Source organism: Ambystoma mexicanum, chromosome 8 (assembly GCF_040938575.1).
Source record: "Ambystoma mexicanum isolate Mex_15411 chromosome 8, UKY_AmexF1_1, whole genome shotgun sequence".
Taxonomy (NCBI): domain Eukaryota; kingdom Metazoa; phylum Chordata; class Amphibia; order Caudata; family Ambystomatidae; genus Ambystoma; species Ambystoma mexicanum.
In genome coordinates this window covers 80212321-80230669 of record NC_090929.1, presented here as the reverse complement: position 1 = coordinate 80230669, position 18349 = coordinate 80212321, and the positions used below count along the sequence as shown (strand labels likewise).

General features: G+C 46.0%; 1 protein-coding gene across 1 annotated transcript in view; it reads left to right on the top strand.

Annotated features, from left to right (window-relative positions):
- The window catches only part of CCDC180 (coiled-coil domain containing 180), a 728974-nt gene that overhangs the window by 338268 nt on the left and 372357 nt on the right, over positions 1–18349 (top strand). Inside the window, exon 16 of the mRNA XM_069609330.1 lies at positions 9196–9322. Coding sequence (XP_069465431.1) covers positions 9196–9322 — 127 coding nt within the window. The remainder of the gene's footprint in view (positions 1–9195; positions 9323–18349) is intronic.

Sequence of the window (18349 nt, the reverse complement as noted above, 5' to 3'; positions counted from 1 at the left end):
GCTCTGTGTTTCTCTTGCAATGCAGGACTGCTTTTTCAAATAGTTTCATGTTCCTCTGTGGGCAGCCAAAAGATGGGTTTTGGCAGTGGTCTCCTGTGTTACCACGGACATAGGCAAAAGTGGATTGGTGGCCTATTTTCGGGTTTTCCTGCGCACTTCTGGGTGATTTTAGCGCGCATAATGCTTTCCAGCGGCTATTCTGAGGTTTCTGATGCAAGCAGTGCACAGTAATGTCGCAGGGCATGAAATAGTGGGTTTAAACATCCCACAGGCATAAGTGGAAGGTACTTTCTTTGTACTATATAATGTTGAATCAGTTACCGAACTCTCTATATGATAACCTGAAGGAAACCATTTTTGCTGGTACATCGAAAGCTCTTACTAGTTTTACAAAATGTGTCCATAGCATTCTTAGTGAAATGCATTTGCATAACATGGGATTGGCAAATTTATTGCCACTTTGTAATAGAATATTGTTTGAACCTGACTGGATTCCCACCATTGATAAGATGCGTGGGTATAAACTTTATCAAAGTCACTCAACGGCGGACAAACCTGGGGGTTCTATTGGAAATTATTTAAGTTTCGGAATGTGTATAGGAGAAATGTGTTTTTACACTTTCAATTAAATATTATTCCAACCCAGGAGATTCAGGCAAAGAGATCTATTCAAGAAGATAATAATGGAGACTGTCATTTTTGCAAAATTGTGGGGAGAACCCAATCGTTAAAGCATCTTCTAATCGAATGTATAGCATCGGAAGAAGGAAGAACTAGAATGTTGGACCGTTTTGTGTCACACATATATTGGTTGAATACAGAATTTTTCTAGAATTGTGCTGCAAGTGGTCAGGAGACAGTTTTTACAATAATGGTTATAACATTTTTAGGCGAAATAAAATTGGTGAATATAAAATAGTTATTTTTATAGTTGTATAAATATTTGATAATATATACGTGTGGATGTTTTGTCTATTGGAGTGTTTGGTTGTGAATGTGTTCTTAAACTAAGATTTTTAAAAATGATTTCATTTATTTGTAGTTTGATTTTATATACGTATAAGGTTGTACATTTCAACCAATTCCCATTAAATAAAAATACATTTTTAAAAAAAAATGAATTAGAAATCCAGTATTTGGGAAACCAGGGTAAAGAGGAGCATCTTTTGTTACCACTCCTCTTGTCCCTCTGGAACATTAAAGAGGGAACCATAAGAGGTTTAAGACATTCGTAACCCAGTGTGAATTGCATTTCATTTGTCATCCCGGAGCCTTCCCTACTGAGGCCACCAAGGTGGCATTTATTTTGTCTTATTTTACGGATGAGGCAGCAGCCTGGTCTATTCCCTTAGTAACAGGAGACAGAATTCTGAGGGATTGGGACAGATTGAGGATGTAGTTTAGTGAAATGTTTGATAGGAAACAATTGCCCCAGAGCATGGATGGAGGATTGTTGGAATTTAAACATGGAAATTGGGGTTTAGTGTTTTAGATCACACAGTTTCAGACTCTAGTACTGGAATGTGATTGGCCAGAAGAGAAGAGGGCATTGTTTTATATGGCCTGAAGGATGAGTTGAAGGATGCCATGGCTACCATTGTGGACTGACCCAAGTCATGTGATGCTTTGATTGTTTTGGTGAGGCAGCTGGATTTTAGGTTGGGAGAGCGTAGGAGCGAGAGGAAGCGAACAGTTCCTGAGGGAAGACCCTGGTTCAGAAGTGACAGACCAAGGGTGGAACTGGTATTTGGAGAGTTCAAACCAGCAGCATTTTCAAGGGAACCCCAGGGGTCCTTTGTCAAATGAGGAGTGAGAGAGGGGATGAAAGAATAATCTTTGTCTTTATTGTGTACAAGAAGGTCGCTTCTTAGGAAACTGTTCAAGGGTAATTAGGAAGAGTAGGTTATCCTTCAGAAGAGTGCAGCAACAGGTTGCAACACACTTCGCTGTAAGGCATATTACATTATACTAGATGCCCTACAGTGGAAGATAACAGGGCAGGAAAGGAGGCAGCAATAGGAAATGGCCATATCTTAGGAGCGGTAGTTGGGATTTTCTGATTGTTGTCAGGAATTCCTAGATGTGTTTGATAAAAAACGAATCTGAGCAGTTACCCCTGCACTTACCTTTTGACTGTAAGAGTGAGTTAGAGGCTGGAGCACTGTTCCCCTGTAGTTGGATTTATGCCCTCACGGAAAAAGAAAATGAACCCATCTCCAGATAACGATCGCCCAGACCCAGGGCAGTCAAAATCATCAGGTTGGGGCACCCTGGGCTGACCCCATTTCCAAGTCTGGTGGTGTCTTTGCCGAAATCCTTCTTCTAGGTTTCCTGGGGCTGCTTCTGGATTCCGAACTTGAACGGACTCCCATTTCTTCGCCGACCGGGATAGAATCCGGTGTAGCGTCCATTAGTCCCGCTGCAACTTCCTCTGTGCTAATAGCGTATTGTTGGTTCTGATATTCAAATAATACTTTGCAAGGAAAGCCCCATCGGTACTTGACATTTTGTGATTGTAGCCAGGCCGTGACTATACGTAGTCTCCTCCTATTTGCGAGTGTCTGAGGTGAGAGGTCTTGATATAAGGAGTGCTTTGACCTCTGGAATTCAACTGGCTCTTTTTTCGAGCTGCCCTCAATGTTTGAATGTTTTTTTACATTTTTGTTATTGGTTTTTAATATATCGACAATAGCACACAGAGCAACAGGGTCTAATACAAACACAACATTCCAAACAGCTGCTACATCTAATTTGCTAACTAATACCCCCGCACCCTAACAACCCCTCCAGCCTGCACATAGGTCCATCAGTCAATCATTCAAGCCGCCATCATGACCTCATCTTTTAGCTGGAAGTAATGAACTCTCGAAAGCACATCCGGTAATAGGTTACACCTTTGTTACATCGAAGAGTAAACCCAGTGCGTTCTATCCAGCTCTAGTACTGTGGTATCCGGAAGGTCTAACAAGAATCGGAACAAGTCGCAGGCATACTTTGTCAGGTACTGGTCCTGTATGTGTTGAGGAACACTGCGTATGCGGACATTGTTTCTCTGCAATCTGTTTTCAGGACCCTCCTGTTTGACCCAAATCGCTTCTAGCTGCTCCTCAATGTGCACTACCACCCTATTTGTGAGCTCCGTGTGGTTGTGTGCCTTCTCACATACCGTATTTTCCACATCATTTTCCCGCGATTCTAGCCCAAGTAGGTCCCAGTTGAGATCTGCAACATTTTGACCAGCATGTCTTTTGTAGACTTGATCTCCATTGTGAGATCCTGTTTCCGGGTGGTGAGCATTTCCTTAAGGTCTTCCTTAGTGTATGTAGGATTTGCCTGGACAGCCCCAGGAGGTGGAGAATGGACCTCCGCGCAAACTTCCCGAGCACCCATCTCCTTATCTTGCATGCCTATTAAAGATTTGATGTCACCCCTTTTGGCTTGTGCCTCAGATTTAGCAATTATTTTGAGGGATGATCTGTGTTCCTAGCCCACAGTGTTCCGCCGGCCCGTTTTAATGTTATTTTTCCAGTCTGTGCTAACCACAGTATTTCTTATGATATCAGTCTCACAATGAGTGCCCTGCTATCTTCAGCAGCCCAAGCTCACTGTGCTAAGGTTTGACTGCTGGTCTAGGGATCCCCTACTTGTGACTTCAGATGCAGGATCCTTTAGAGTGCTCCTGTGACCTGTCACTTCTAGTAACACGCTATGTTCCCCAGCCGGCTCTGTCCTTCTGTGTTGTAAATGGCCCCTGCTGCAGCAGCTCACTGGCCATTCCTGTGGATGGGGGAACTTTCCTACTGCCTCCAAGTTTAGTTCTATGTAGTCTCCATCAGTTAGGAGGCATGTCCATTATACGTTCAGCCCCAGCTCCTACTGGCTGTGTGGAGTGGCTTCTCTTCCTCTTACATCCTCCGACCTGCAGCGCTTCTAATAATGTGCAAGTTATCTTCCAGCTCACTATCAGGCTCAGAACTTTCACCACTTTCCATAAAGGGGCTTGCTCTCCCCACCACCACTAACAATGATGCTCTGTATCTCAATCAGGTCGGGCCGGGCTCCCTCATGCTCGGACCCCCTGGGGAGCGCAAGACCAACCCGTCTGTGCATTCTTCAAACTTGTAGCCTGCAAGGGGAAGTGTGTACTTGCTGGGTCCCCGCTATATTGAAGCACACCTTGTAGTGTGGGATAGCGCCCCCAACTCCTTAGCAGGTGTTGAGCTTGGCCAGCCTCCGGGCCTTCAGGCCACCAAGGGCTATGGGTATGAGCCGTCTCGGGCAAATGCACACCCTCAATTCCGTGTGCGTAGAACCCCGGACAACACAGACGCTCCTCTTGCTGGAGCGGACTGACGGCCTCCCCGCTCGGATTATTGTTGAGGCCGCTGCACTCGGGTCCCGCACAGGCCACATAATGCACCACCTAGCACCACTCCAGAGCCGCCATGTTTATAGAGCACGCTGTAGATCAGATCAGGCCATGCTGCAGAATCAATCCACTTCCCGCATTTCAGTCCTTCAGTGGCACAGTGTCTGCATTCAGGAAAACTCCTTATCACGGTAAGGGGGCTTTAAAACATAAAATGCAGCAGTTTTATAGGGCTTTCTGGTGCCATACGACAGAGCCTATAGCAGGCACATCCACATCGTGTGCTGCCCCCCCTCGCCCCAGAGAGTTCTTGGCAATAAAATCTGCCTTTGAAAAATGGAGACATCATTTACTGGGAGCTAGACGTACTCTAACCGTTATGACTGACCATCGGAATTTATGGCTTTTAACGTCTGCCAAAACCTTAACCCCTAGACAGCTTTGTTGGTGGTTGTTTTTCTCCGAGCATGATTTCATTATTACTTTTAAACCCAGAAGCCAAAATGAAAAACGGATGCTTTATCCAGATTTGTTCTAGGCAGTGAAAAATTAAATGCCCGGCTCCTGTTCCATTTATTGAGGAGAAAATATTAATCATTGGATGTATTCGTGGAAAAGAAGATCTGAAGCACAGAATTCAACAAAAAATATCTTTAGAGTTAATGCAGAAGTGGACTTGTGCAAATCCTATTAGAAGGCTACAAGATGGATTACAGTATGTTGATGAAAAGCTATGCTTGCCCACAGAAGATCTAAGTGTACAAGTCTTAAGGGAAAGTCACGATTTGCCCTTTGCAACTCATTTGAAGACATTTGTAGTGGAAAGCATGAGAAATGACATGCTACATTTTGTAAAGACCTGTGAGATTTGTGCGCCAGTGAAATCTGAAAATCTGAAGCCGGACGGTTTCTTGATACCACTTCAGATATCTCCTCGTCCTTGGTACACTGTGTCAATGGACTTTATTGTGGATTTACCTGAAGACACAGGATGTTCTGCTATATTAGTGGTGGTGGATTTGTTGAAGTGTGGGGATATCCTGTAGATCCCTCACCAGAACCCTGCCTAAAGTCTCCTCCCAGGTGGCCAGGAGAGGGCAGATGCTTCCTGATCTCAATCCTGGGGGTGGTGTACTGCGGGAGGATCACCTGGGTGGAGACGAGGCCCAGGGTAGTAGGGGGATTCCAGGGGATGAGACTTGGTACTTTTACTCCGAAAGGGATACTCTTTCTGCCTTTCCAGAAGAGGTTTCGGCTTGTTGTCATTCTAATGGTTTTCAGCCTACAGATAAAACTAAGGTAATAAAGCCTAAGATTTAAATATCTAAATCTATTTCATCAAAAGAACATCTCTTTTTTTTATCCCTAAACTCAAATGTCCCCTGCAATTTCACGGGTGCACTGCAGGGAATGATGAGGGTTGCTTTTGCTGCATCTTCTGTCTCTAAAAAGGTTAAACCCCACAATCCCTCTTCTACTTCTAAAATCAACGGAATTAAAACCACCCTTAAAAGTGTAAAAGAAGTGGAGCAAAAACAAAGAGGTGATGGCTGGAAGGTTTAGAATGAATCTTAACCACTGGCATTACTCTGGGCAACCCTCCAGACCATCGTTCTTAGTCTGCCAAGCCATTACAGAAGGGGAAAGACCATATGCAAATCAGGCTTGGCCCCACCCCAAAAGCGGCAGTCCAGCCCGAACTGCTAGGTCACATCCCTTCTGCACGAGACACAAGCATCCCCAAACATGTTTCAACCTTGTTGGGCCTCCTCAGTGAGGAGTAGCTTGGGTCTCTAGGCCCAGCAGGCACGGGACCCACGTCTGGGCATACCCGTCCCACTTGGGGTGACAAAGCAAAAACAAAGAGGTGATGGCTGGAAGGTTTAGAATGAATCTTAACCGGGCTGGACCCCTTTTGCAATGGTGCAGACGTGCTAAAAAACGGTGGTGTGGAAGGTTGCCCAGAGCAATGCCAGTGGTTCAGATTCATTCAAAACCTTCCACCCATCACTTATGTGCTTACTGTAAAAGAAGTGGAACCACCTAATTTCCTATGGGTCCCAGAATTCCTCAGGGACTGTGACGAAGAAGAGGGTTGAGGAAGCATGCAGAAGTAAAGGACAGGCAAGTATTAGCAGGGTCAGGCAATTAACATTAAGGTGTATAGAGTATGGGCAGGTTTAGATAGTGTTCAATTGCGCTGGGACATAACTTTAGAGATCAATAGGGCAGCTGCATGGCTTGAGGTTTCTGGTAAACCCTAAACCATAAAGCATCTATAGTAGCTGTATACCGCCAGCACTTTGCGCTTTGCACAGAAATAATTGATTTGTTACACTACTGGTGCGTAGTAAAGGTCTATTTGATCTGTAAGTGTATTCTGTTAGGACAGCCAACACATGTTTTGACAGAATTGTCTTTCTCAAGGCTGTTTACAAGTGAAAAAGGTAAGTCAATACATATCATTCCAAACATAGGTATTGGTATCAGACGGTGGTAAAAAGGTCATCAGAAGATATGCAATGGGAATTGTCTGATTTGTAATTCGTTAAATGGAGAACTATTCTGTTAATTTGTAAGTAATAAAAATTAGTACGAAGAAATTTATATTCAAGTCGATTGTGTCCTCCAACGTATTCCTCATCTTAGTTATTCCATCCAGCTTTAGCTGCTTCGGAAAAAAAATTCGGCAGAGGGCGCTGTGCGTCGATGTCATTGAGTTTATTGTCCCTCGAAGGCCTCTGTCGAGGGTGACGTCATCGAGTGTATAAGAAGCACGTGCGGTGCCCGTTGGCCTCAGTTCCGTTTTTCCGCAGTATACGTTGCTTCGGAGATTCGGCGCGCCTCGAGTTCTGTGAGAATAACAAATAATATTGAATATGTCCTCGTCATCGATGCTGACCACAACCCCGAGATCGGGTTTCAAAAAGTGCAAGTCGTGCGGTTCAAAAATGTCGATCACAGACCCGCACCGAGAGTGTTTGTGGTGCCTCAGAGAAGGCCACGACATGGAGGCCTGTATGAAATGTCAGGCGATGACCGGGAAAGCCTTGCGAGAAAGGAGGGGAAAACTACAGGTAGGTCGCAAATCCGACCGTAAAGCCTCTAGCGTCGAGTCGAGTCGAGGTCCCGTGAGGAGAAATCTGCTCGACGCGAAAGGCATCGGTCCAGGTCCCGAAGCGATTCCCATCGTGTGCACTGAGAATGTGGGTTCTACGTTCTATGCGGAGTATTCAAAATGTGCACTTTTCAAAACATGTTTGCTGCAGGACCCTTGCGAAAGAGTCACTGCGCACTCTGCACCGTCCATTTTAAGCCCCATTGCCGATAATCCAGGGGACACCCACGCAATGCCTATACCTTTCCCCCCTCCCGACTTTCTTTTCTCCTAATCTGGGGGACAACCCTGGAACCTTTGGACCTGCCCCACCTCGCTCCCCATTTGGCTGGCCAACCCCCCCAACCGCTGCCAGTCCCCAACCCACTTCCCATCACTCACCTCGCCTCCTCACCCAAGCTCCCACGCAGCTCTGCAGGGGTCTCCCTAAACTAGGCACTCATGTAGAAAAGATGGTTCACACTGCATTACTTGAAATGTCCTTTATCCACAAGAAACACTAGGAACCAGATTCTATTCTTAAATAAAGTCCTGTTTCACGGGGCTAGGCTTTTCCTACTGTTGAAGATATCCAGCCATTTCCTATTATTGCTGTAAAGGGAACCCTCTTGGAGCCGTAAGAAGGATAGAGTGAGGAGGGCATATAAGCACTTCAAGGAAACCCACATGCTTTCTGATGCTTGGGACCCAACTTACTGCAGCATTAGTTTCTCCAGGAGACGGGTCACATTATTTTCCAATTGAGAAAATACTGACCCGACTCCTCCTAATGTAGCTGAGAGGCAGGGACCACATCTTGGCATCTTTGCCGAAGAACATTGTCCGCCACTGTCAAGTCATCGCCTAAATTTGGGCATCACCACTTAGTTTTGGAAACTCACTAGGATGGACTCTTTTTAAATGTTCATTGCTTCTGTAAGTTATGCATAGCTCATTTTCCCAGATACATTTTGAAACTCCCTTTTTGAATGCTTATCGTGTTTTATGGCTGGATGTTTTTAGTGGTTAGAGGACCTATTGTTCAGCGTGATAATAAGGCATGTGAGCTTAGAAAATGTATAATGGTTCAGTTGTTTTAAGCATAAAAGGAACATCAGAAATAATTGACAGTTCTGTGCAACCTTACTGTTGGCCATACTGTAAATCATCATTGCATTTAAGGCATTTTCCAGCATTCCATACTTCACAAGGGTCAAAATGTGATCAGCACCTACTTCTGTTTTTTGACTGACTTGCGCTCTCTCTCGCTCTCGCTCTTTCTCTCTTTCTCCTCTCTCGTTGTCTCTCTTTCTCTCTCTCTCTCTCTCTCTCCCTCTCTCTCTCTCTCTCTCTCTCTCTCTCTCTGCCCCTCTCTCTCTCTCTCTGCCTCTCTCTGGCTCTCTCTCTTTCTCTCTCTCTCTCTCTCGTTGTCTCTTGCCCTCTCTCTATCTCTCTCTCTTTCTGCCTCTCTCGAGCTCCCCCTATTTCTCTGACACTCCCCTTCCTCAGCCCACTTTAGATTCCCACTCTGTCTCTTTCTTGTTCTCTACGATCCACTCTTTCATGGTGTTGCTCTCTCACTGTCTCTTTGTCCCCCTCTTCGTCCCACCCAACTCTGTCACACACCCACACACCCTCCAATCTGCATCCCACTCACTTCGTGTCTGTCACTTGTTTTTGCTCATTCCATTTTGGATTAATTTATAAATGAACTTGGGTTTTTCCACAGGTATGACAAATTCTACAACGACCAGGTGGCTATAGTGGGATCATATCCTAACTCGATCCTCAGTGAGCTGAATTCATACAGTTCCTCCTTGAGCCAGTACTTTGGGGTCAAAGAGGTCTTCAAGCAGGTAAACTATGCAAGTAGCATGTTGGGCAAAGGGGGCACAGGGAAGATGGAGCTCTAAGCTATGTGAGGGGCCAGAAATGAGAGGCGGACACAAAGTTGTAATGTTTTCAACGTTATTTATTTTATTAAAATAAAAAGAGTTTGGATAAAGGCCTTTCTGTCCCTATCCTAAAGAGTTTCCCTCCCTAGTAAACTAAAGCAAGCTGTCCTTGTGTCTAAAATATATCTGACCCTCACACTAAAAACGAATAACATAAGGTGCAAAGTAAATGTCTCTACTTTAGATTCAGCAAAAAGAGTGTAAAAACAGAATATGTAAATGCAACAAAACAATTCTTGAATTCAGGGGTTGATTCCCTTCCCCTGAACTGTCTCAGGAATAACATTGAACATGTTCTGTGCAAACAATGTGCCTTTAAGATAAAAGTCTCTTTCACGTAACACTTTCTTAAGGATGATGAAAAGTGCCTTTTCCAAGCAATAGCATTGGAAAGGATGGCAAATGTGTCTTTTCTACACAGCAACTTAAGTGATGGTGTTTTAACACTTTCTTAAGGAGAATGTGAACATTTATTTTCCAAACAATTATTGCTTAAGAGTAGTAGAAATGTCTCTTTTACACAACACTCTCTTAAGAATAATGAAAGAGTGTCTTTCCCCAACAATGATGTTTGAAAGGATGACAAAAAGTGTTTCTTCTACACAGCAAATTATAAAAAATGGTATCCAGGTATACTCTCCTTCCAGGAACCCTTTCACAATGTCTTTCCTTTTCCCATACTCTGGATGGTGTACTCCCCTGCCAGGAACCCCCCTCTGGGCTTTCTAGATCCCCTGGTGTACTCCCCTGCCAGGTATCTTTCCCCCAAAGGCTCACTGCCTGATGCATTTCTTTCACCAGGTCCTCTTATAGCTTTCTCTTTCAGCCTCTTTCCTTTCAGTCTCTTTCTTTTTAAGTATAACACAGTTGTACTTCTTCACTGTTTATACTTTATTTGCTCCAGGTTTGACTTGTTCCAACATCCCCCATATTGACATTTCATAAATGCAGACTTGTTCAAGCTTTGTTTGTTAACTTCATTGTTAGTGTTCATTGGCTTGTGGCAATACATGTTCCAATCCTCCCCATATTGACATCTCATATATGAAGATTTGTACAGATCTTGCCTTTCAATTGCTTCATTAATCTTTACTTGCTTTTGACAACATTTGCTCCAGCCTTACCCATATCGACATCTCATATATGGACAGTGGCATCATTGCGGGACGTGGGGGTGCGGACCGCACCAGGTGACACCCCTCACAGGGGGTGACACGAGAGAGTATGCCTCCCCACCTCCCCTCTAGTGATGCTACTATATACACTGCCCTTTTGAGAAATACAAACGCATTAGCCAGCCTTATACGTTTGTATTGCTCAAAGGTGCAGCCTGGCCCGGCAGAAACCTCTGCTACGTTTACATATATGTTGGAGGCTGCTGTTACTTATTCCATGTGACAATCTACTCCCTGGGGATGATGCAAGTGTGATCCATTCCTCTGTGCTTGGACCCAACCCTGTGACTTAGAAGTTGCGTGCATTGCTCCACTGACTTACAAAGTTTGACTTTCTAGTGTGTTACCTGTGCCTATCACTGTGTGATCTCTCACATCCACCCCACAATCCTCGATACTGTCATTGTGGTAGCTGTGCCTATCGCGGTGCGATGTCTCACAGCCACCTCACAATCCTCGATACTGTCATTGTGGTAGCTGTGCCTATCGCGGTGCGATGTCTCACAGCCACCCCACAATCCTCGATACTGTAATTGGAGCGGTAGCTGTGCCTACCTCCACTGTGCAATCTCTCACATCCACCCCACCAGCCTTGATTCTGTCATTGCAGTAGCTGTGCCTAGCACTGTGCGATGTCTCACAGCCACCCCACAATCCTCGATACTGTCATTGTGGTAGCTGTGCCTAGCACTGTGCAATGTCTCACATCCACCCCACAATTCTCGATACTGTCATTGCAGTAGCTGTGCCTAGCACTGTGCGATGTCTCACAGCCACCCCACAATCCTCAATACTGTAATTGGAGCGGTAGCTGTGCCTACCTCCACTGTGCAATCTCTCACATCCACCCCACCAGCCTTGATACTGTCATTGATGTGCTTGTACATATCACAATTTGATCTTTGCATCCACCCCAAAGTTCCTGACACTGTTTTTGCAGTATCTCAGCATATGACCATTGGATGTATACTTCCACCTCCATGTCCTTCATATTGCCATTGTGGTACCCAAGCCTGTCAACAACTTATCTGTGCCTCAGTTCCTCCCCACCACTGATGCATACACTGCACCTCATTCCCCCATCCATAATACCGACCCCATTGTTCATATGCGTATCAACATCTGATCTGTCCCCAACATTTCCATTGAGCTAAAGATATCTATGACCCTCTTATCACTTTGCTCACCATGTTTTTGAAAATGGGGATCAACCGTTGTCTCAAAACTTCACATTTGCTATGGGAGACCATAAAATGGATGGCACTCCACAAGCAAATAGTCCTATGGTTTCTATACATGAAGACCACTTTGTTTTGATACTGCTCACTTGCATTACATCCAGTCTAAATGTCATGTATAATACTATTAGTTTTCTAGGTTCAATAGAATTGAGGTACTGCTCCTTAGTGTATAATTGTTTATGTTCGAAGTAGTAAGTGAGCATAATGAAAGGTTCTCCCTTTCACTCCAATCCCAATAACATCGTTTCAGAGATCCTTTAGGCCTTGTGCCAGTAGATTATTAAAAAAGTGTCACTCAATTTTTCTAAAGTAGGCTTTGACTGATATCTGTGACGGGGTCAGAGGCTCCGCAGGAAAGAAGCAAGAACAGCCCTGTTCTAGATGTGGGGATTAGCAGTTTGGGGGACCCCGGTCACTGAAACATCCCCATGTGCCCCAAATGTCATCAATGGTACCACTTATTGTCACGTGATGCCTCCCGGTATTCTTTCTAGCCCGTGTTCTCTTTTTTCGGTTTCAGGACAATAACTCCCAAGCACCTGGGAGCAACAACAAAAAAACGCATTGAAGCCAGGACAACGGAATCAAGAACGGCCAGGGAATGGACTGGGAATTTGCTTTCCAAACAGAAATGAGACCTCCAACACCAGACCTGCCAACCCCAGACAGACCCCTGATGAATTGTGGGGTTACAGAAAATGAACTGGGAGAGTGGAGAGACTGCAGGAGTACAGGAGACACGGAATTCCACCCCTCCCCCCAACCAAATTGGCAACAAAACTCACCAGCACCTAAGGAAAGCCACATTGAGAGCGAGCAGCCTGAGCCCCTGGCTGCTACCGCAACATTCGAGACTGCAAACAAAATCACGCTGGAAAAGGCAGAGGGACTTAGGGATTTCTTTTAAAGCCTCTGACCTATGTAACGCAGCCCCTGGGGAAAAGACAGGCAAATATTATTTCCTAGAGTCTGGTATGGTAAGTGCTGATGCCAATGGAAGGGAGATGGGGGAGACTGAACCAGCAGGACTTTAATATAAAAGGAATCAGAAGGAAAGGCAGAGTGTGGATTACAGGGGGTCAGGTCAGAAGGTGTGAAGGTGGACCAAGGCAGAGGTCGGACAGAGGAATGCAGTGTTGGAGAGTTGGTGGCAGAATTGGAGTAGAGTGCAGGTGAGGGATTTGTGAGAGAGAGTCATACTAGCTGTATCTGTGTAGTGTAGTGTGGGGAGGGGGGGCTGTGTGAAAGGTGAGAGAGGGAAAAAGTGTGCAGGTGAATTATAGAGAGTCAAAATGAGATAGAGTATGTATGGTGAGAGGAGGTGTAGAGAGTACAAGGCGATAGTGGGGGTAGTGGTTAGGGCAGAGTAAAGCAGGAGTGGTGAAGTTAAGGGTAAGCGATAGGCGGAGAGAGGGTGGTAAGGCCTGGCAAAAGTTGGGGGTCTAGAGATAGGTGGGGAAAGGGGTGTAGTGAGAAGAAGGGTGTAGTGAGAGGCGAGAAGAGGTGTGTAGTGAGAGGCGAGAAGAGGGGATAAGTGAGAGGTGTAGTGTAAAAGGAGAGGGGTGTAGTAATTGGCGTTGATCGTAGTTTAGTTACAGGTAAGGAGAGGGTAGGGAAAAGGTGAGAGAAAGACAGAGAGAGGGTGCTTGAAGACCGAAGGGAGTAAGGGCGAGAAGGCAGTGGGAGAAATTAATGAGGTAGTAAGAATAGGGTGAGACAGGAAAAAGAGCGACTGAACCAGAGCTTATTTACCCCCTGTATCCTCCTCTCGCGCGACCAGGAAAAGGCAGTCGCTTTTGGATCCTAACCCTGGGGGGTGGATATGCGAGCAAGGACCATATGGGTGGAAGGATATTGGGGAGTGGAGAGAGGACGTCCTTAGGTGAGACATGGTATCCCCCAATTCCTTTTCATAATGAAGCCTTCATAGGCTACTGTTAGCCCTTTCCCTGTTCTGTCCGTGAAACGTTTCTCAAGAAACACCAGTTTAGGACTGGGACGAAGAATAGACCAACTAGAGAAGCCCATCCTCATTTTATTAATAGACACACACCAACCTCCGCTTAGTACTGAGATGAGGAAGAGATAACAAGAGCAAGACCGAACTACCGTTTCCTTAGTGAGCAGTCTAGTCTTTTCTGGACTAATCTTGGTGGCGGGAACTTTAAAAGCTGACATCCTTGTGATATCCTTGTGGAATGGAGTCAGCTTTGGAAACAGTAGTACGAACTGCTGGGTGCAGGCAGACCTCTCCAGGTCAGCGGTGTGGCAAGCAGAGCACTGGAAACCCAAGAAAGGAGTTTATGCAGCAGGAAGCAGAACTGAAGGACGCTGGAGGCCGGTGGCAGAAAGCATGAGGGAAGCCGGTGTGAATGAGCAAAACGGTCGTTGAAGTACCAAGCTGCATAAGGAGCATCGCTGGGTGAGCTGAGCCACAGAGAGCCGCTGGGAGAAGAGGCGAGGTACTGAAAGCGAAGGAGAGAACCCGTGGGGTTGAGGACCTCGCAGCAAACTGTAAGCTCCGACCGGTGAGTTTACCAAGAAGGGGGAACACTGGGATGGCAGGCGAATATGTAAAGTAGATGACGAACATTGATTTAAACCGAACCAAGCATTATTATGAATGCCAAACTAAATTATAATAAAGTACTTTTGAATACCGAACGAGATAAAAGCAATTATAAGCAATTTTGAATACCGAACAGAGTGGAAGCAAGTTGTGGGAACTTTTGAATATTTATCAGAGTGAAGGAAAGATTATGAATCTACTAAGATGCAAAGAACTGTATGTGATGCTGGAAATGCAGGGCCTCTGTATCCTTGTCCATTACCTTTTATCGTGTGTTCTGTCGTGTTTTCGGCGCAGGAGTTCATGTGGGACTCCTGGCGGTGCAGCTCTCTTTTGGGTTTGGTGAACAGACCCATGGGATACGCTTATGGCACCCATGGGTGGGGGTACAACCCTGTGCCCCTAGTGTATGTTTTTGGGCACCTGTGTGTGGCCCACAGAGCAGGGTATGGGCTTGTGGCAGCTCCATGCTGAATTTGACAGGTGCTCTGAGTATCCTCCATTTTGGGATACCCAGGCCCTGCCATTGGAATCAGTTGATTCCTGATAGGAAACAAGATGGCCCCTGTGGCCTCTTGCTTTCTATTGCCTGTTACCTTGTTTTCCCAAAGTCCTGGGAAGCCCTGACTCTGTCCCTTCCCCCTGACTGGCTGTTGGGTGGATGTTCCATATATGGTGTTGTTGTGAAGTCCAGGCCAGACTGGCTGGAGCCTTCCCAGTGACTGTATGTTGTGGGTACACCCTGTGGGTGGGGCCTGGGTGAATGGAGTGTGTGACGAATACGCATTCTGTGTTGTGGATGTCTAGTATCTGGTGTTTGACACAAGGACTGAGACAGCCCTGCCCGAAACGGGTATGAATGCAGTGTGGAGTGTTCAATGGCTGGATACTTGTCCCAATACACATACATTGTTGTGAGCGTCTGGAGAGAAGTGAATGGCCTGAATGCACTATGCACCCGATACGATGCCTGCCTGCATGACTGCCCTTCTGACCGATTGGTGCCTGAGTGTGACCCAGAAGAATGAATGGGAGATCAGCTAGTATATCTGGGGGCCTATCACTGCTAGAATTCGTGTTCAGAAGCTGAAGAGAAACTGGAGTTGAAACTGAAATTTAACCTTGAAGCCCTGCTGGAAGAGAAGTCTTGCTGCTGCTGCTCTACTTCATCAATCTGAAAGCTGCTGTGTCTCCAAGGACTGACCCAGAGAGGACCTGGTAAGGCACCCCCTTCCCGAGCTACGAGGGACCATCGTGCACCAGCTGATCTTTGCCAAAGCTCCCTGGTAGACAGACCTACGACAGGCTGCCGACCGTGGACAGGGACCGATGCGGAATCCCAAAGAGAATGCGCCCGGACTGTTGTCCATCACCGTCGATGACCACCGTCGTCGACCGGTGCCGCAGCGCTCCCGTTTGCATAAGAACTTCATTTGATCCAAGGACGTTCTCGTCCGCACCGTCGACCACTTTTTTCCGTTGGAGAAAGTTGAGGCTGTCGACGCTCCAAGGAACATCCACCGGTGGGTTTCCCGCCACCCGACGACCACAGAGATGCCGACGACTCGACGCCATTGCTGGGCCACAGTTCTTCAAACTCTGCCGTCCAGATCTATCGTCACCGAGGTGCCCCGCACGCCTCTTCCTTGCAGGACGCCTACGCTCCGTCGTCGACAAGCACCGCCAGGATTGAAGCTGCCACTTCACCGTCGTAGTTCACCCTTCCTCTCGCCGGATGTTTGACGACCGGTGACTCCTGCCTTAAAGGGTGTGCACTCAAGGAGGGCTGTCGATTTCCCGACAAGGAACTCGACGACACCAGGTACTTTGGGGTTGCTGAACTATTGGAAAGACTTTTGTAAACAATCTATGGACTGGGCTTGTGGTATATCTTTATTCTACAGGTTGCCAAGGTGGGGGGGGGATCTCCACACAGAACTGTGTCTGGTGGTAGGGGCCAGTATTCTGCCTATTGTTCTAACCAACTGCTTTCCTCTTATATCTATTGTTGGTTACTGTATTCCTTGATCTGTGTGACATTTGACCAGAGTATAGTTGATGCACTTTAATGAGACCTGATAATAATTGTGGTACCACTTTAGAACTGTATATATTTGCCATTGTAGATTTGCTGAGCACAAAGTGAGTTATTGTGATAGTGTACATAACCTTGAATATTAATTATATAACCTTGAATATTAATTATATAAAGACTGTGTTTTAACTAATACAGTGTGTGGACATTCCTTTGTGGGGGCTTCGGGACTACACTGTACTTAAGAACCAGCCTGCATCACCTCGTGAGAAGCTAGGACTTGATTGCTCGACCACGTACCAATAATGGAGAATCTTGGCTGGGGTCCTCTGTGCCTCTCCTCTACCATATAGAGAGCAGAAGTACAGACACCCCCTCCAGTCTTTACATTGTATTATAAAAGAAAGCGAGCACTGGCCAAAGTCAGGGAAAGGCAAAGAACTGTATGTTATGAGGAAAACCCATTGGCAAGAGCCAGGAGAACCTGTAACAAGTGCATTGTGAGCAACAAAGCCACCATACAGTGTCAGGAGAGTGTGACACACGTGGGTAAATGACATAGCAGTGTCAAGTTGAAAGAGTGGTCTAATGTTGATGGAAATGCAGCAAGAAAGGGGGACCGGTTGCGTGACTTGTTATGGGTGGAACGTCTGGTCCGATAACTGCGCCTAGACCGAGTGCACACCTGTATGGAAAAGCCACTGAAAGCGCCCATAAAGAAGCTTGTGTGTATACTACAACAGACTTTTATGTGTTTTCGAAGTCAAGAAACAGAACTGTTTATGTGAATTAGTGAGAAACAGCAATATCATAAGAGCTGGGAAGTGTCCCAAGGAGTTGTGTTGGTTTTCAAAGCTGGAAGCATTGAACTATTGGGGAAGGGAACCTCTGTGCCTTCTGAACCATTTTGAACTTGGGGGAGGGGAAGCTGATTGCAAGCCACGAGCTGGAAGAAGCTCTGAACCTTACTTTGAACACTATTCTTTTTGATGCTGACGTCCCTACACATTGTAGACAGTTAGACTTGAGGGCAAGTATAGGTTTTGGACACAGACAGGCATTTGCTTTCGACTTCCTGACAGAGACCATCCTTAGTTTTCTTTAGGTAGGGAAATCCCACCTTAGTATAGGGCAAGTTAGGCCTTATTCCACCCAGCATTTGGAGTTAAATAAAACTCTGAAAATAAATGTTGACTCTGTTGTCTGTGTCTGCTTCATCATGCTTTCACATAAGGCTGTTGCCTTTAGGCCCCAATTACCTGGTACGGGTTACCGATCGCTGGTGGGGAACCCTGGGATTTAGGGGACGCATAGTCTAGGGAGGTGGAAGACCATGGGAGAAGAGCGAAAAGGTGCTAAATAGTGCATCGCTCTTCAACAGCCCAGTGCCTTACATGGAACGCCTGCCTGTCATGACATGGAACAAGCTAAATATTGTAGTAGTGAATAATCTGCAGTTTATGTTGTTTAAAAATAAAAATCCTTGGACTCTCTGGGAGACCCCGCAAAGTCTTAAGGCCATCTTTGACGCACCATGCATGTAATTTTTGCAGCATTTTCTAAGTTATGAATTTAAGGAAGAGCGATCCTAAATGGATTATCAAATTGAGCAGACCAAGTGCAAACCTAATGTAGTAGGTACTTCATTTGAGCCACTGCCACAACATTGAGAACCGTGTGACAAATTTACATCAGCCCATCAGCAGCCAGAGACATGACGTGGAGGCGTTGGGGCATGGTGGGCCTCAAGTGGGAAGCTGTCAAGAGAAGGGTGCATGTGTTTGAAAGTATCTGGACGAAGAACTGGGAATTCAGGGTCAGTTAAAGGTTAAATGGCTCTATATTCCGAGGCCAGAAAGAGCCTGTACGGGACCGGAGACCTAAACCCATCCTTAGGTGCCTCCTTTG